The sequence below is a fragment of the Eleutherodactylus coqui genome, chromosome 1 (genome assembly GCF_035609145.1).
Source record: "Eleutherodactylus coqui strain aEleCoq1 chromosome 1, aEleCoq1.hap1, whole genome shotgun sequence".
NCBI lineage: Eukaryota > Metazoa > Chordata > Amphibia > Anura > Eleutherodactylidae > Eleutherodactylus > Eleutherodactylus coqui.
In genome coordinates, this window is record NC_089837.1 from 149581032 (window position 1) to 149601322 (window position 20291).

Sequence of the window (20291 nt, forward strand, 5' to 3'; positions counted from 1 at the left end):
CATTCAGACGACCATATATCGGCCGGGTATTCACGCCGGCCGATATACAGCGTCTCTCTCTGCTGGGGAGGGGAAACAGTGCTCTGAGCTGCCCCCCCCCCCCCCTCTCTGCCTCCTCTCCACCCCCTCTGCACTATTTGCAATGAGAGGAGGCGGGACGGTGGTGGGGGCTAAGTTTCGGGAATTAGCTCCACCCCTACCCTGCCTCTTCTTATTGAAAATAGTGCAGAGGGGTGGAGAGGAGGCAGAGAGGGGGCGGGAGCTCAGAGCACTGCTCCCGGCTCTTCCAGCCTCCTCCCCCTGCAGAGAGAGACGCCGTTTATCGGCCGTCGTGAATACCCAGTCGATATATGGTCATCTGAATGCACCCTAATGGTAACCTACCAGACTAGTATGTGCACAAGCAAAGCACAACAGAAAGGGGACACATTTATGCAGACATTAATGCAGGATTATATACAGATGCATGGAAAATGAGCGACAATGGGTATTGCCACGTGTAACATTAAATAGAATTAACATATCCAACAAGAATGCAACAGGGTGATATTTTCCAGACTTAATGGTGAAAGTATGTTTGTATGCGTATAGTGTTCTAGCTTCAAGCATTGCTGCAGAATATGACATCTCATCATTTTGAACTGTCAAAGCAATGTTTTCACATGCAGCAAACCTGCTGTCATACATTGTATTAACTATTGCAAGGTTAAAAATTCCATATTTTTCTGTACAAAAAGATGAATGCATAAGAGATTAGACAGACAGATAATTTTTCTATTTTACCTAAAAGCTCCAGAATACCCATAGTATTGTTCGTTGGTGTTGTTTACACATTTGTAGTCTCCAGATCCATTGCAGAGTTGGCATAGTTTAGGTGGGAACTCCTTTTGGTTTGCCCCTGGCACACAACTCTCAGAGAAAAAATCACTAACAGCTAAAGGGGAGAAGAAAGAGATTGTTATTCTGCAGTCATTACTGACTTATTAAATGTGATATTTAAGGTCGTATTCCGCATGCGGGAGTGCCACAGCAGATTACAGTTGTGAGCCCGGCCATTGACCCTGCGGACTTCCCTTAACTGTATTGCGGATGACCACGGAGGCTCGCAGGCGTTCATGCGTGGTACAATTAATTTTTTTGACTGTTTGTATTTCCCGCACCATAGCTTAGCAGATGCTGATAGATTGCTAGCTCTTGTGAGCAGGACCTTCTCTGCTATTGTTTACATTGTTTATAGGTTTTCTACTATATGTAATATCTGATTTTGCCTGCACATGTTCCAACTTATTTCTAAAAGTGCTATAGAATATGTTGTCGCTATATAGATAAAGATGATGATTGTTATATGTTTGTAAACATACACATAATGATGCACTGGAGTTCTTCATGCACCCACCTTTGGCAATATTACAGCCTTCTGGTCTGATTAGACCCTTTTTAGTCAGCAGACCAATAGGGATATTCCATCCAGCTGATCGCATATACCCTGTGTGGCAGGACTTTCTGCCCTTCAGTTCATGAAATGTAAAGGAGTCCTCAGGCTTTCTTTTAACCACAGCCACTGCATAGTAGTTTTCTGACACGTCATTCTCTAGGTGGATAAAAGTAACAACAAACAAGATTAGTTGGGTTATTAAAGCCAATCAATGTTGTATTCTTCCTCCACAGAAAGGAAATGTGTCATCATAAAAATTGGCAATTGTTTAAAACAGGTTAACATGGAAACATTATTTAATGTTATATATAGATCCCCTGGTATGCAGTTTGCAGCCTGTTCCTAGTATGTTCAGGATGATACTGCATTCACTAGCTCTTCTATACAGGCACAGCTTCATTCTTGTACTGCTTACAGTTCTAAAGCCTATGATGGATCTCTTCTCTGATAGACACTGACACTGAGGAGTGTGTGATAGCCCCTTCCCCTGCAGTGTATTGCTCTGCTTTCACTTTACATGTCATTCCTCCTGCAAACTACCTAAGTGATTCATCCTCGTCCTCCTCCTTCAAACTGCCTTGTATGTGCATTCATCCCAGCTGCAGCCTGCATGGTCTGCCCTCCCTGTTAGCTTGTATACTTTCCCTCCATTTCTACACTCTGAAATGTCCTGTATATACTCTTTACCCTATCATGTGTTATCTCTGAGGACTTAGATGGATGCATGTGCCAAAACGCTCGCCGTTATTGAGCGCATTATTACATGAAGCGGGAAGATAGGTCCTGCTTAGAGATGAGCGAGTGTACTCGCTAAGGCAAACTACTCGAGCGAGTAGTGCCTTATGCGAGTACCTGCCCGCTCGTCTCAAAAGATTAGGGTGCTGGCGAGGAGAGCGGGGAGGAACGGGGGGGAGATCTCTCTCTCCCACTGCTCATTCCTGCAACTCACTGCTCTTCCCCACCGGCACCCGAATCTTTTGAGACGAGCGGGCAGGTACCCGCATAAGGCACTACTCACTCGAGTAGTTTGCCTTAGCGAGTACGCTCGCTCATCTCTAGTCCTGCTCTATCTTCTTTGCTTATAGAAAAACTACATACGAGAAATATGGTGCAAGTCCTATCTTTTCTCACACGTAGTATTATCATGCAAGAATCCCGATAGTGAAAACGAAACCAGGGAAATCAATTAAATACGCGTCAGTCTTGTGTAAGCGCTTAGCTGGTTTCACACAATAGCACCAATGGGAACAATATGTGAGAGGGAGCCCAAAGAAATCTCTATCTCACATATTCTCCACTATGGTTCAGTTTCCATACAATTATCTGCAGGAAGGCTGGAACCAGTGCTGTTTTACAAAACATAATGTGAACCTAGCTTTAGATCTACTGTATGTCAGATTCAATAGGGCAGCCAACTAGATTGAAGAAGTTGCACACACTCTGCAACAGCAAAATGGCTGCATATGTTTAAGCAACCAAGACTTTTTAGAAAACTGCTTGAAGAGGACTGGTCATCTCTCTTGACATGTCTGTTTTAGTAAATAATTGTATTCAAGTTAAAAGAACAGTTCTGGAGCATCTTTTCTCATAATTCTCTATTGTACCCTTTCTCTGTTATTCAAGAAAACTATTTTGAGTAAATTGACAAATGGGTGTTACCAAAAGGGAGTGTTTCCTTCCACAGTTTGACATCCTACAATCTAACAGACAAGGACAATAGTAACACCCAGTTGTTGATTCATTCATACATTTCTAAGAGGAATAACACAGCAATGATAAATAGAAAATATGTTTTAGAATTGCTAATGTATGAGAAATACAAGTACTTACTTAAAGGGGTTGTCCCGTGAAAGCAAGTGGGGTTCAGCACTTCTGTATGGCCATATTAATGCACTTTGTAATATACATCGTGCATTAAATATGAGCCATACAGAAGTTATTCACTTACCTGTTCCGTTGCTGGCGTCCTCGTCTCCATGGTGCCGTCTAATTTCAGCGTCTAATCTCCCGATTAGACGCGCTTGCGCAGTCCGGTCTTCTCCCTTCTGAATGAGCCGCTCGTGCCGGAGAGCTGCTCCTCGTAGCTCCGCCCCGTCACGTGTGCCGATTCCAGCCAATCAGGAGGCTGGAATCGGCAATGGAACGCACAGAGCCCACGGTGCACCATGGGAGAAGACCTGCGGTCCACCGTGGGTGAAGATCCCGGCGGCCATCTTAGCAAGGTAAGTAAGAAGTCGCCGCAGCGCGGGGATTCGGGTAAGTACTATCCGTTTTTTTTTTTTACCCCTGGATCGGGTTTGTCTCGCGCCGAACGGGGGGCCTATTGAAAAAAAACAAAACCCGTTTCGGCGCGGGACAACCCCTTTAAGCAGGCATGTTCAGAAAGCTCACTAGTGCATTTAGGAAGCAAATTAGCTATTTAAAAAATCAGTTCAGAGATGTTCATAGCCTTTAAAGGAGTTGTGTCATGTGTTGCTTCTGGGACTTGTAGTTCTATTGGTTTCCAGGAGCACACTTCCACAGATGTGGGATAATTGGGCCGGCTGGGAATGTGGATCGTTCCAGCCAGCCAATCACCACCAGTCTGTGCAGATAAGTTCCAGACCCTTTTGCTATGGGATGCTGGTCTTTTATCCATTTTCATCATTCCCTCTTAGTACTTGGTGGTTGTGTCATGCATGCCGCTTGTTTAAGCTGTTTCCCCCACCTTCCCTGAAGATGGTCTGGACACTTGTTCTCCCTGTCTGCATATTCTGAGGGGCCCTGCTCCCTTCCCTTTTATCTGGTGCAGCCTCCAGGCATGGGATGTCCTTTGTTCTATTAGATGGGTGATGCCTGACACCATGTTCCCTGCTGTGTAAATGTGTGATGTCTTAACGCCCATTTACATAGAGCGATGAACGCTCAAAAGCGATCGTTTGAGTGATAATCGTTGCATCTAAACGCGCGGCCATCATGCACTTTTTGTGCACTGCTAGCTTAAATTCAGGTCAACCTAAAAATCATCTTGCGGTCTTATCAGGGCCACACGCTGAGTTCTCCGTGGGTAGTGCTGATAGCATTGTTTCAGCTATTTAACCCGTCAGAGAACAAAGGAGCTGAATGCAGATAAGAGCCCTCCGGTTATGAACTGCTTTCAGCTAAAGCTTCATTTGCACGCTAATAAGCTATTAAGTAGCTGAGTAGCTACTTAATAGTTTATGCAAAATGATCGCTCAAAGCTCTCACTCAAACTGTCGTTTGAGCGATCATCGCTCCGTGTAAGTGGGCCTTAACACTCTTGTCCCTTTCTTGGGGTATAGACAATTGAACTAGCTCCTGTTTATCCATGCATGCATGAGGTTCTGAGTGGAGTTTTCTTTTGTCCGTGAGGGGAGCAGATTTTAGGTGAAAACAAAGTTCTATTCAGTGCATGTCTGAAGGTGTGGACTACACTTACGGTGAACAAGGTTGTGTTCAGTGTATGTCTGTAGATGTTGACTACACTAGGTGTGAATTGCCCTGTTCAGTGTGTTAGTAGGTGTTCAGCGTGTATTATGTTGTATTACCCATGTCTGGTGCTCTTGTTTATTATGATCTAGGGTGAGACAGATGGCCCCTAGGTTCCAGTGTGGGGCTGTCCCTATAGGAATGATCGCCCGGCTTGTAGGCAGGGTCCCCTTTTCTTTGTTGTAGTTGTCTTTTTCGTGTAGGGACTCACAAGACAACGAGCAGCCTTGACATGCGCTTTCATGTTTTGGCCAAAATAGAAACCAATACCTCGTATCTACTTATAGATATTTCCATCTGTCTGGTTGTTTAGTACATTGGTAAGTATGAGGCCGCCTGGTGTGTTGTTGGGTTTGATGTTCCTGTTTTCCCTGTAGGCGTTTTTGTGCAGGTCTGTTTTATTCTTGTTTGATGTTTGTGTATGGTCGTGTATGCATGTCCCCACCCCCCTTTCTTCCCGCCAGTCCATATATAGGTTGTATTCATGTAGGCCGTTGTTCACACGGCTTGCATGGACATAACAGGTTGTTCCCCTTGTACAACTAATGACTAGAGATGAGCGAACGTGTTCGTCCGAGCTTGATATTCGTGCGAATATTAGGGTGTTCAGGATGTTCGTTATTCGTAACGAACACCATGCGGTGTTCGGATTACTTTCACTTCCTTCCCTGAGATGTTAGCGCGCTTTTCTGGCCAATTGAAAGACAGGGAAGGCATTACAACTTCCCCCTGTGTTGTTCCAGCCCTATACCACCCCCCTGCTGTGAGTGGCTGGGGTGATCAGGTGTCCGCCAAATATAAAAGTCGGCCCCTCCCGCGGCTCGCCTCAGATGCCGTGTGAGTTAGATGAGGGACAGTGCTGTTTGTACCGGAGCTGCTGTAGGGAAAGAATTGGTAGTTAGTGTAGGCTTCAAGACCCCCAAAGGTCCTTATTAGGGCCACTGATAGCTGTGTGTTGGCTGCTGTTAGCAGTGGCAATTATTTTTTTTCTCAAAATCGCCTCTGCAGAGCGTTGCACCCGGCATTAGGGACTGAAGTGCTGCATAGGCAGGGAGAGTGTTAGGAGTGAGTGTAGCCTTCAAGAACCTCAACGGTCCTTTCTAGGGCCATATTTAACCGTGTGCAGTACTGTGCTGGCTGCTGTTAGCTGTGCTGCATTTTTTTTTTCTTCTCAAAATCGCCTCTGCAGAGCATTGCACCCTCCATTGATACTGCAGGGAAAGAATTGTGTAGGCAGGGCCACAACACAGTTATTATTCATTGAATATACGCAGTGCTGCCTTTTGGTGGAAAAAAACGGAAAATAATTGTATTTGTCCTGCCTCTGTCCGTCCTAAGGGCGGTGGACACGTGTCGGCTGCATGTGCAACGTTTAAAAATCAGACGCACCCAGCTACGTTTTACTCCTGGCTTCGCCATTTGCTTTCCTTAATTGGGAAAAAAAATACCTGCTCTGCCAGAGTTAATAACTCCGCTACCCTCACGTTCTGTGCCACATTAGCAGGGCCACAGCACAGTTATTAAACTTCTCATGTTCATTGAATATACGCAGTGCTGCCTTTTGGTGGAAAAAAACTGAAAATAATTGTATTTGTCCTGCCTCTATCCGTCCTAAGGGCGGTGGACACGTGTCGGCTGCGTGTGCAACGTTTAAAAATCAGACGCACCCAGCTACGTTTTACTCCTGGCTTCGCCATTTGCTTTCCTTAATTGGTAAAAAAAATACCTGCTCTGCCAGAGTTAATAACTCTGCTACCCTCACGTTCTGTGACACATTAGCAGGGACACAGCAGTTATTAAACTTAGATTATTCATTCACTAGAGGCAGTGGGGCCTTTCGTTTTCAAAAAACGGAAAAAATTATACTTGGCTGCAGTCTTGCGCCAATTTATTTCCTGCCTGTGAAATCAAATCACTGGTAATACAGCATGCTGAGGGGTAGGGGTAGGCCTAGAGGACGTGGACGCGGCCGAGGACGCGGAGGGCCAAGTCAGGGTGTGGGCACAGGCCGAGCTCCTGATCCAGGTGTGTCGCAGCCGACTGCTGCGCGATTAGGAGAGAGGCACGTTTCTGGCGTCCCCACATTCATCGCCCAATTAATGGGTCCACGCGGGAGACGGTTATTAGAAAATGAGCAGTGTGAGCAGGTCCTGTCCTGGATGGCAGAAAGTGCTTCGAGCAACCTATCGTCAACACGCAGTTCTGCGCCGTCCACTGCTGCAAATCCGAATCCTCTGTCTGCTGCTCCTCCTTCCTCCCAGCCTCCTCACTCCACTACAATGACACCTGCTCAGGAGCGGGAACACTCCCAGGAACTGTTCTCGGGCCCCTGCTTAGATTGGGCAGCAGCAGTTCCTCTCCCACCAGAGGAGTTTATCGTCACTGATGCCCAACCATTCGAAAGTTCCCGGGGTCCGAGGGAAGAGGCTGGGGACTTCCGCCAACTGTCTCAACAACTTTCTGTGGGTGAGGAGGATGATGACGATCAGACACAGTTGTCTTGCAGTGAGGTAGTAGTAAGGGCAGTAAGTCCGAGGGAGCAGCGCACAGAGGATTCGGAGGAAGAGCAGCAGGACGATGAGGTGACTGACCCCACCTGGTGTGCAATGCTTACTCAGGAGGACAGGTCTTCAGAGGGGGAGTCAAGGGCATCAGCAGGGCAGGTTGCAAGAGGCAGTGCGGTGGCCAGGGGTAGAGGCAGGGCCAGACCGAATAATCCACCAACTGTTTCCCAAAGCGCCCCCTCGCGCCATGCCACCCTGCAGAGGCCGAGGTGCTCTAAGGTCTGGCAGTTTTTCACAGAGACGCCTGACGACCGACGAACAGTGGTGTGCAACCTTTGTCGCACAAAGCTCAGCCGGGGAGCCAACACCAACAGCCTCACCACCACCACCATGCGCAGACATATGATGGCCAAGCACCCCACAAGGTGGGACGAAGGCCGTTCAGCGCCTCCGGTTTGCACCCCTGCCTCTCCCCCTGTGCCCCAACCTGCCACTGAGATCCAACCCCCCTCTCAGGACACGGGCACTACCACCTCATGGCCTGCACCCACACCCTCATCTCCGCTGTCCTCGGCCCCATCCAGCAGTGTAGTTCAGCGCACCGTCCAGCCGTCGCTTGCGCAACTGTTGGAGCGCAAGCGCAAGTACGCCGCCACGCACCCGCACGCTCAAACGTTAACCGTCCGCATAGCAAAATTCATCAGCCTTGAGATGCTGCCGTATAGGGTTGCGGAAACTGAGTCCTTCAAAAGTATCATGGAGGCGACGGCCCCGCGCTACTCAGTTCCCAGTCGCCACTACTTTTCCCGATGTGCCGTCCCAGCCCTGCACGACCACGTCTCCCGCAACATTGTACGCGCCCTCACCAACGCGGTTACTGCCACGGTCCACTTAACAACGGACACGTGGACAAGCACAGGCGGGCAGGGCCACTACATCTCCCTGACGGCACATTGGGTGAATTTAGTGGAGGCTGGGACAGAGTCAGAGCCTGGGACCGCTCACGTCCTACCCACCCCCAGAATTGCGGGCCCCAGCTCGGTGGTGGTATCTGCGGAGGTGTATGCTTCCTCCACTAAAGCACCCTCCTCCTCCTCCTCCTCTGTCTCGCAATCAAGATGTGTTAGCAGCAGCATGTCGCCAGCAGTCGGTGTCGCGCGGTGTGGCAGCACAGCGGTGGGCAAGCGTCAGCAGGCCGTGCTGAAACTACTCAGCTTAGGCGATAAGAGGCACACGGCCCACGAACTGCTGCAGGGTCTGACACAGCAGACCGACCGCTGGCTTGCGCCGCTGAGCCTCCAACCGGGCATGGTCGTGTGTGACAACGGCCGTAACCTGGTGGCGGCTCTGCAGCTCGGCAGCCTCACGCACGTGCCATGCCTGGCCCACGTCTTTAATTTGGTGGTTCAGCGCTTTCTGAAAAGCTACCCACGCTTGTCAGACCTGCTCGTAAAGGCGCGCCGGCTCTGCACACATTTCCGCAAGTCCCACACGGACGCTGCCACCCTGCGCACCCTGCAACATCACTTTAAGCTGCCAGTGCACCGACTGCTGTGCGACGTGCCCACACGGTGGAACTCTACGCTCCACATGTTGGCCAGGCTCTATGAACAGCGTAGACCTATAGTCGAATACCAACTCCAACATGGGCGGCGCAGTGGGAGTCAGCCTCCTCAATTCCTTTCAGAAGAGTGGGCCTGGTTGGCAGACATCTGCCATGTCCTTGGTAATTTTGAGGAGTCTACCCAGGTGGTGAGCGGCGATGCTACAATCATTAGCGTCACCATTTCTCTGCTATGCATCTTGAGAAATTCCCTGCAAACCATAAAGGCAGCTGCTTTGCGCTCGGAAACGGGGGCGGGGGAAGACAGTATGCCGCTGGATAGTCAGGGCACCCTCCTGTCTATTTCTCAGCGCGTACAGGAGGAGGAGGAGGAGCATGAGGAGGATGAGGAGGAGGGGGAAGAGACAGCTTGGCCCGCTGCTGACGGTACACCGGCTGATTGCCTGTCATCCTTTCAGCGTGTATGGCCTGAGGAGGAGGAGGAGGAGGATCCTGAAAGTGATCTTCCTAGTGAAGACAGCCATGTGTTGCGTACTGGTACCCTGGCACACATGGCTGACTTCATGTTAGGATGCCTTTCTCGTGACCCTCGCGTTGCACGCATTCTGGCCACAACGGATTACTGGGTGTACACACTGCTCGACCCACGCTATAAGGAGAACCTGCCCACTCTCATTCCCGAAGAGGAAAGGGGTTCGAGAGTGTTGCTATACCACAGGACCCTTGCGGACAAGCTGATGGTAAAATTCCCAGCCGACAGCGCTAGTGGCAGAAGGCGCAGTACCGAGGGCAAGGTAGCAGGGGAGGTGCGGAGATCGAGCAGCATGTACATCCCAGGCAGTGCAACAGTCTTTAAGGGCCTGGCCAGCTTTATGGCTCCCCAGCAAGACTGTGTCACCGCTCCCCAGTCAAGGCTGAGTCGGCGGGAGCACTGTAAAAGGATGGTGAGGGAGTACGTAGCCGATCGCACGACCATCCTCGGTGACGCCTCTGCCCCCTACAACTACTGGGTGTCGAAGCTGGACACGTGGCCTGAACTAGCGCTGTATGCCCTGGAGGTGCTTGCTTGTCCTGCGGCTAGCGTCTTGTCGGAGAGGGTGTTTAGTGCGGCTGGGGGAATCATCACGGATAAGCGTACCCGCCTGTCAACCGACAGTGCCGACAGGCTAACACTCATCAAGATGAACAAAGCCTGGATTTCCCCAGACTTCTGTTCTCCACCAGCGGACAGCAGCGATACGTAAGCAATACGTAGGCTGCACCCGCGGATGGAAGCTACGTTCTCTCTCACCATCCAAAACGGGGACATTTCTGCTTCATCAATCTGTGTCTAATATTCCTCCTCCTCCTCCTGCTCCTCCTCCTGAAACCTCACGTAATCACGCTGAACGGGCAATTTTTCTTAGGGCCACAAGGCTCACTCAAATAATTTTTCTGAACAATTTTTATAAGTTTCAATGCGCTTAAAAGCGTTGGAACTGTAACTTGAACCAATTTTTTGTTACACTGGGCAGCCTCCAGGCCTAGTTACCACTTAAGCCACATTAACCAAAGCGATTAATGGGTTTCACCTGCCCTCTTGGCTGGCCATGGCCAATTTTTGGGATGTACATTAGTACTGTTGATACAGCAATTTTTGTGGGCCCTCGCCTACAGTGTAATCAAATTAATTTTTAGCCCACCTGCATTCCAGCTGACGTTACCTCAGCTGTGTTGGGCAATGCAATGGGATATTTCTATGTACCGCCGGTGGCTTCCTGGCACCCACCCAGGCAGTGGGTCCACAGGGAATTATAAATGCATCTGTTTCCACTTGTAAAGAACCCCAGTCTGACTGGGGCATGCAGTGTGGGCCGAAGCCCACCTGTATTACGCACGACATTACTACCTCAGCTGTGTTGGGCAATGCAATGGGATATTTTTGTGTACCGCCGGTGGGTTCCAGGGAGCCACCCATGCTGTAGGTGCACACGGAGTGTAACCTACATGTGTCCACTTGTAAAGAACCCCAGTCTGACTGGGGCATGCAGTGTGGGCCGAAGCCCACCTGTATTACGCACGACATTACTACCTCAGCTGTGTTGGGCAATGCAATGGGATATTTCTATGTACCGCCGGTGGCTTCCTGGCACCCACCCAGGCAGTGGGTCCACAGGGAGTTTAACCTACATGTGTCCACTTCTAAAGAACCCCAGTCAGAATGGGGCATGCAGTGTGGGCCGAAGCCCACCTGTATTACGCACGACATTACTACCTCAGCTGTGTTGGGCAATGCAATGGGATATTTTTGTGTACCGCCGGTGGGTTCCAGGGTGCCACCCATGCTGTCGGTCGACAGGGACTTCACAATAGGGAGTTGTACCTGCCTGTGTCTATGAATTAAAAAGCCCGGTCTAACTGGGGCATGCAGACACCTTGACAGAATGAATAGTGTGTGGCACATAGGTTCCCCATTGCTATGCCCACGTGTGCAGCTCCTGATGGCGGTGGCACAGGATTCTATTTCTCATTGCTTCTGTACAGCATTGTGGGCTATCGCCCCGCCCCTTTTAAAGAGGGTCGCTGCCTAGCCGTGCCAACCCTGTGCAGTGTGTGCCTGCGGTCCCTCGTCATGGCAGACGCACTTCTAAATAGACATGAGCGTGGTGTGGCATGAGGGCAGCTGAAGGCTGCCCAGGGACACTTTGGTGTGCGCTGTGGGGGGGAGGGGGGGCGGTTGGTCAGCATGTAACCCAGGAGAAGTGGCAGTGGAGTGTCATGCAGGCAGTGATTGTGCTTTGTTGGAGGTAGTGTGGTGCTTAGCAAAGGTATGCCATGCTAATGATGGCTTTTCAGAAGTAAAAGTTGTTGGGAGGGGGGGGGGGGCCCACTCTTGCCGGTATTCTGGCTTAATAGTGGGACCTGTGAACTTGAGATGCAGCCCAACATGTAGCCCCTCGCCTGCCCTATCCGTTGCTGTGTCGTTCCCATCACTTTCTTGAATTGCCCAGATTTTCACACATGAAAACCTTAGCGAGCATCGGCGAAATACAAAAATGTTCTGGTCGCCCATTGACTTCAATGGGGTTCGTTATTCGAAACGAACCCTCGAACATCGCGGGAAGTTCGTTTCGAATAACGAACACCCGAACATTTTGGTGTTCGCTCATCTCTACTAATGACCTATCCTGAAGTTAAAGGGACTCAGCCTGCAGTGCTATGGCGGGCCACTATGCAGTGTACGGAGCTGTCTGCCTCTGGCAGCAAAACAGCTTAGTATATTAGGTCACCCACCCTAGCGATCAGTTGATCCTGGGCGGCAGACCTCTGTCAATCAGATATTGATTCCCTGTCTTAAGGATAGGTCATCAATCTTAGAAGTGTGACAAAGCCCTTTGGGTTGTGTACTGAGAGGGAGAATTCATTGACCCGTACATGGATATCAGTTTTAAATCAATATGAGAAGATATGGTGAACTGTGAGCGAACTGGGCCAGGTTATCTGGATGATAGCAGTGGCATAAAATATTTTGACAAGAGAGACAAAAATGCCAAATTACATTCATGTCAGCCTAGAAATGCAGCAAAATTGTATGACAGCACCTTCTTCATATTCTGTTGATACTGCACAAATTTTCACGTCTGAAGTTATCCCAGTTGATGATGGCAGAGATGCAAAATTTTCTGTTCCCCATGTTAACTTTCTCTACTGAATAACCATTATGTGTGTAATTGTGAGGCCACTCAGTTTACTTTCCTTAAAAGGAATATGTTTATGTTGTTTAAATCAAGTTTTTATATGCACCACAAATAAAGTAAATAAACGTGCTTTATACTCAAACATGTCGTTTAGAAATTAATTAAGCCTGGATTTCCTTAAATTTTTTTCACACTACAGTATCCAGCCCTAAGCCCCTTTTGCACAGGTAGACTGTCAGGCGTTGAAGCGCCCAACAGCCATCACGGCGATGATCATTCCAGTGCTTTCAGACAGGAGTGAACATCTCTCAGTGAATAGAGGCGGAGCGAGACGGGGATCATTGTGGCCCACCTGCCTCAATTGGCAGCGGGGGTTTTCTTGTTTAATATATATATATGTCTCTACCATTGCCCCTCCAACTTTTACATTGTGTGTCAGCTTTATGACATAGCTTCTCGGTGCATTCTCCCCAACTCTGTCCCCACTTATCTGATGTTCTGAGGCACCAGAAGTCATTGTCATGAAGTTGCAGCATGACGTGAGGGGCTAGAGCAGTTTCCTGGTGGGCTAGGGCTGTCAGTGGGCTGTACATCGTGTGTTAGAGGCTGTTAATGTGGCAATGGCGCTTGGCAGTGCAGGGCTCCATGAAGCGAAAATAGAAAATTCTTCTGATCATTGTCTTCTCCTTTTCGGTTAAGCTACGGCTCTGGAGTGCCAAAATGAAAAAAATAAAGGAGGATACAAGATATACATGCTGCCCTGCATGGCTGTATTGGGATGTGTAGGACAGAAGAGTATAAGATACTGTACAAAGGTACAAACATTCGAATGGTGGGGCGCACGCAGAAGGACTACTAATACTTGGGGCAGGAATACACAGGGAAGAAGGGCATGGGAGGCACATAGAGAAGCCACTATTACTTTGTGGGGCACTGTTACCTTGTAGGGAGGCACAAGGAGGCACTTCTTACTTTGGGACACAAAATGAGTAACAATATTCTGTAAGTGCACAAAAAAGGGGCACAAAGGTGGCAGCTATCACTTTGGGGGGAGGGGCAAAATGGGGATAATTTACTATTACAAAAAGGGCAGATATAACTTTGTGAGGGCACAAAGTCGGTATTATTTTTATTTTTTTTAAAGGAACATTTATTGGGCATTTTATATATCACAATACAAAAAGAGCATAATAATTCACAGTGTTAGACCATCATACTTTCGAATAAGACCCCATATATCACTGGAGGGCAAGATGACCCGGCTCAGACTCATGTATTTTGGCCATGTAATGCGAGCAGAGTTGCTAGAAAAATCTATAATGCTTGACCAGATCAGTGGCAAAAGAAGACCCGGTCGCCAAAGGACACGATGGCTGATACTGTCAAAGCGGATACTGGCATGGATATCACACAACTGAAAGAAGCAGTGCAAAACCGAAAAACATGAAGGGAGCTCGCCTTTAGGGTCGCGAACGCCTAAATGGCTAACAACAACAACTTTTATCAATCCCTTAGAGTGTGTGATATCCTCTTATTTTATTAAAATAAAGGACAAAGAATAAAGAAAAGTACAAAGAGTGCCTACTTCTCTGTAGTGTGGAGCTGTAGGGACTTCATGTGCCTCTAAACAGTTAACATGCACACAGCTCTACTTCAAATAATAGTTTTTTTTATTCAATTCAAGTTCAAAGAGACTGTGTCACCATGTTTTTGCATTCCTCATTGAGAGCATCGAAAGATAGTGCCTCACACTGATTTCAGTGATATGTTTGTTGGGTGTATCTGTGCAGTAGTTTCGGAGAAACTTGCACTTTATTAGTAGCAGCCAGACACAGAACTAGTCCTGCACATTCATGAGCTGCAGGTTAGCCACACCCACCTTGCCCCTCCAGACAATGATTGACAGCTCTTAGTACTAGGCAAACAGCAGCCAATCAGTGGCTGGAGAGGAGGAGAGGAGGGCAGGGCGCATATTTCGGATTTCAGCCGCAGTTCAGCAGCGCTACTGAATAGAGCCACCTGATTGGCTCTTCGGCACCATGTCACTACACAGCCTGCACACGGATTGCCTTCAGCAGCCGTGCACTACACACTACAGTTAAGCAGACGTGCACTACACACTACACTTAAGCAGCACGGAGTTAGGTTTAGGGCTAGGGTTACCTAACCCTAACCCTAAACCCTAACCCTAAACCCTAATCCTAAACCTAAACCCTAACCCTAAACCTAACCCTAAACCTAACCCTAAACCTAACCCTAAACCCTAAACCTAACCCTAAACCTAACCCTAAAACCTAACCCCAAACCCTAACCCTGTGCTGCTTAAGTGTAGTGTGTAGTGCACGTCTGCTTAACTGTAGTGTGTAGTGCACGGTTGCTGAAGGCAATCCGCGTGCACGCTGTGTAGTCACGTGGTGCCGAAGAGCCAGTCAGGTGGCTCTATTCAGCAGCGCTGCTGAACTGTGGCTGAAATCCTAAATATGCGGGCAGGGCGGGTGGCTGTAGCTAGCCTGCAGCTCATGAATATCCAGAACTACTTTAAGTAGTCCTCTATGCATGTGCTGCTACTAGAGATGAGCGAACCTACTCGGCCACGCCCCTTTTTTGCCCGAGCACTGCGATTTTCGAGTACTTCCGTACTCGGGCGAAACGATTCGGGGGGCGCCGTGGGTGAGTGGGGGGTTACAGCGGGGAGTGGGGGGGAGAGGGAGAGAGAGAGGGCTCCCCCCTGTTCCCCGCTGCTACCCCTGCTCCGCCACGCCTCCCCCCGCCCCCCGGCGCCCCCCCGAATCTTTTCATCCGAGTACGGAAGTACTCGAAAATCTCGGTGCTCGATCAAGTAATTACTCGAAGCGAGTATATTCGCTCATCTCTAGCTGCTACTGATCAAATGCAAGTTTCTCCAAAACTGCTGCACAGATCCATACAGCAGCCATATCACTGTAATCAGCATTACCGTATGCTGCCCTCAGAGAGGTGTACAAAAATATGGTGACAACGTCTCTATTTATTATTCCTATTAAGCCCAAGAGTTGACATTTGTGTTGTGTACACTATAATATTAATACTCACTAGAAGCATTTGTATTTAATATTCAATGCTGACAAATGAATCCACTGTTATATAACCAAGAGACGGAACCTAAAATATGTATCTGTACATTCTGATAGTCTGTATTAAATACTTACCAGAATAACTCTCTGCAGCTGCTGGCACGAGCCCATATGTTTTCCCAGCTGTATAAATGTCTCCTCCATCCAGAGTTACTGCATCAACTTCCTTTTGCTGAATGGATAAAGCAAAGACTAATGGTGAATTACATCAGCAGTGTTAAGTTATTGATAAGGCAGGTAGTAATGGGTTAAAGTAGTAATAGGTGACTATATAACACATGGTTGTGGTGAGTCCATCTAGACTGCGCAGACCACTCTTTACAGCTGCTCTTATATTCTGGCTATAAGGTTCTGGGCAATGGTATACCTAATGGGACAATCCTTTTAGTATATGCCCCATTTGCTGCATCATACTTCAATATATACTCTTTAATATAATGCAGATAGAATTTGTGATTGCCTTGGGTGGCATAGCATTTCATATATATGACATGCTAACCTGAATCAGTCTCATGCAATCTTCATGGTTCACAGCAGAGACACATTGAATTGATGGATCCAGTGTCTTGTTTTTAAATGCTCTTGCCATACCTCCACATTTCCAGACTTCCTTTGTGCTAATGCTGCACCAGCGCAGGGCCTTTGGTAGCTCTTAAATAAATAGGAAGATAAAACCACGAACAGATTATATATTATTGACTCATTTATTGTAATAATACAGTTCTTTTACATCTTGAAACAATGATGTTTTGAACAAAACTGAAGCACAACATGTAGATTTCTGAATATCCTTTTACAGTTTGTAAATAGATATAATCAACCAAAATAATTTTATACACTATGCATATATTTCTATACAAGCAAGCATTCACAACAATAAAACCACCTGTCTAATGCTGTGTAGATCTCACTCCTTTCACCGCTTTGACTCGTTAAGGCATAGACACTACAAGATCTCTGAAGGTGTCCCGTGGTATCTAGCACAAGAATGTATCAGCAGATCCTTTAAATTGCAAGGTGCTGCCTCCATGGATTGAACTTTTTTTTTACCAGTACTTCCCAGAGATGCTTGATCAGATTGAGATCTTGGGAATTTGGAGGCCAAGTCAACACCATGAACTCTGTTATGTGCTATAAACCATTCCTGAACATTTTTTTTGCAGTGTGACAGGTCAACTGGCCATCATGGAATACCTTTCCCATCAAGTGGTATACTTGGCCTGCAACATTTAGGTAGGTGGTAAGTGTTAAAGTAACATCCACATGAATGCCGAGATTCAAGGTTTCCCAGCAGGACATTGCCGAGAGCATCACAATGTCTCCATCATAGTACATCCCAGTGGTATGTTTTCTCCAAATAAGTGAGACATACACCTGGTTGTTCCCGTGATAGTAACAGTATGTTAGGCTGAAAGAAGACAATGTCCTTCTAGTTCAGCCTGTGTCCACTGCCTCTTGTTGATCCAGAGGAAAGCAAAAAAAAAACAACAATGAGGCAGTAGCCAATTTAGCCCATATGGGGGATAAAATTCCTTCTCAACTCCATAATGGCAGTCAGAATACTCCCTGGATCAACTTTAGAAAGTTCCTACCTGACTCCAAAACCCAGATCAACAGCCCTGCTGGTTATTTCATGTCTATATGCTATATTATCATAGCACTCTAAAACTACATCTAGTCCCCTCTTAAACTCCTCTATGCATTTTGCCAACACCAACCTCAGGCAGAGAGTTCCACAGTCTCACTGCTCTTACAGTAAAGAACCCCCTTCTATGTTGGTGATGAAATCTGCTTTCCTCTAGACGAAGCGGATGCCCTCTTTTTACCATCGCAGTCCTGGGTATAAACAGATCATGGGAGAGATCCTTGTATGATGTAAAAGAAAGGGTGATTTATCAGATTGGACCATCTTCTTTCATTTCTTCATGGTCCAGCTCTGATGCAGATGCACTGGGCTGTGGACAGGAGTCAGCATAAGTAGTCTCACTGGCATGTGACTATACAGGCCTATATAAAGCCACCTGAAATGCACTGCATGCTTTGACACCTTTGGGCACAGACATAGGCATATACACAGACAAATGGAAGCAATCTGTTCCCTAATAATAAGCCCCCATAAAAGTGACAGCCACAGTGCCCTCATAAATAAAAATAAATGATTTCAGTCTATTTATCTGTAAATTAAGAAAACATTACAAGCCATAAAGATATTGCTTCACTAAAGTGGCAGATTTTGGGCCACTCTGAATTATAAGCTTGTTGTCCTTACTGTCACGGATACAGTCTATTCCAGTCATTGCTTGCAGAAACTCATCTCCCAGCCAGGACTGATAGGTCTGGTTAGAGATCACCCTGAACTCTCTGGTGGCATCTCTGAACAATAAGTTAGTGCCGTTGTAAGGAGTAGAGTCGAATATCTTGAAGCTGGAGCTGGGGCTGTTGTATTTTTGCTAAATAAAACATAAAAGTAAATAACACATTAATATGACAACATATAGGAAGTAGATATTTTAGTTTGTGCATCTCACTGTGAACCTATATTGTGTTTTCACATGTGATTGATTAACATTGAATGCTGGTGTGTACAGGTCTATGGAATGTCATTTAAAGAGTACCTGCACTTTCATGCTGGAGTGCTCGGGCTCCGCCCACAGTTTTCAACTCCTCCGGGCAGTTGAAGATGGTTCCATATAGTGCTATATAAGTGCTATAAGAGGCAATATGGGGTCGTCTTCAGCTGCTAGAAGGAACCAAAAACGACCGATGGAACATGAGCACTCCAGTGTGAAAGTGCAAGTACTCTCTGAGGCTAATATCGCAATCGTGCAGTGCGGTGTCCCCATCGTGTTAAAAACACCTTCCATCACTTCAGTATGGTTGTGCTCCTCCGGCGCGGCTTTCAGTGGCACCAGAGGATCGGTAAGTGTTTCCTATTTTTTTTAATAGGATACCTCGCATCGCACTCACATGCAGTTCGCACGGTGTGCAATGTTTTTTCCAGCCTCATTGAAAACAATGTGCGAGGCGTTCTGAGTAGAGATGAGCGAGCACCCAAATGCTCGGGTCCGCATTATTTGAGTCGAGCTTTTCGTAAAATTCGAGAGCTCTACTCGAGTAACGAACCCTATTGGCTACAATGGGAGAATTGAGCATTTTTGTATGTGGGACGCCGGGTCCCAAGCTTTTTTTTTCTCTCCCTCTCGATCTCTCTCTCCCCCCCCCCAAAAAAAAAATTGCCATTGATGCGCGTGCTGTGTCACGGTGGGGAGGGGACAAACAGGCACGTCACAGCTGGGAGGAACCAAAAGCTGGCGTGGGGTCGAACACGGCTTGATGTTCGTTCGAGTACTGAGCACCATCGAGTATGCTAATACTCAAGCGAGCATCAAGCTCGACAGAAGTACGTTCGCGCAACTCTAGTTCTGAGAGAACGCCCAAAGATAGGACACACCGCAATTTTTTCTTGCATCGCATTGCTCATGTATATGATCCCATTCATAAATGGAAAAAAAACATTGCAGACCAGTCTGAGATCAATATAATCTCTCTAGACATGCAATGATGTAAAAGCAGAAAATGGCACACAAACACTATATTAAATATCTATATGGTTACTAGCTACACTGGTCTTTTTTTTTTCAAGTATATTTTCTATTTGCAGTATTGGAACTACATGGAAAGTTTAAGGGGTTATATCAAAACAACCTTTAAGTGTCTTATTTAGGCATATAGACATAAGAGAGGGTGGTCCTACACTCAGAACTCCTCTCTATTAGTCAGAGAGCTGCTGTAATTAGTGGCTCTTAGGCCTCTGGCACACTAGTGTTTTTAATACCATTTGTAGTCCGTTAAAAAAATGGACCATGCATGAGCAGCACAAAGACTCACATTACTCAATGTGGCGGCACACACTAATGATTATTGTTAATACAGACACAGACTGCGTGAAACAACTCATTGGATACACTATTTTGATTCCATTTATGGACGAGACATGCCCATTCAAGTCAATGCGGATAGAAAACAAAGGAGAGCACTCAGATGTAGAGATGAGCGAGCACGCTCGGATACAGCAGTTACTCGAGCGAGCATCACTCTTCTCGAGTAACTGCTTACTGGTCTGAGCTTGCTCGGGGGGGCGGGGGGAGAGTGAGAGAGAGATCTTTCCCCCCCCCCCCCCCCCCCCGCTACCACCCGCCGCCCGCCGCTCACCCGCGGCACCCCCCCCCCTGAGCATGCTCAGACCAGTGAGCAGTTACTTGAGAAGAGCGATGCTTGCTCAAGTAGCTGCTGTATCCGAGCGTGCTCGCTCATCTCTACTCAGATGCCATCCATGTGCAGTTCGTCTGCTATCCATTTTCTTAAAAAGATACAGAAAAAAAAGAATTGCGCTTGTTTCAGGTTTTTTTTTTTTTGTAGATGATAAAAACGAATGTCGTATGAAAGTTAAAAACCAGACACACGGATTGAATACTAGCTGTATATGGAGACCACAGATGGAAAAACGTC

General features: G+C 47.4%; 1 protein-coding gene across 1 annotated transcript in view; it reads right to left on the reverse strand.

The window, feature by feature from the left end:
* The window catches only part of MELTF (melanotransferrin), a 58035-nt gene that overhangs the window by 20858 nt on the left and 16886 nt on the right, over positions 1-20291 (reverse strand). The window contains exons 8-12 of the mRNA XM_066605436.1: positions 18052-18232; positions 16282-16433; positions 15858-15954; positions 1397-1591; positions 784-934 (exon numbers count right to left, since the gene is read on the reverse strand). Coding sequence (XP_066461533.1) covers positions 784-934; positions 1397-1591; positions 15858-15954; positions 16282-16433; positions 18052-18232 — 776 coding nt within the window. The remainder of the gene's footprint in view (positions 1-783; positions 935-1396; positions 1592-15857; positions 15955-16281; positions 16434-18051; positions 18233-20291) is intronic.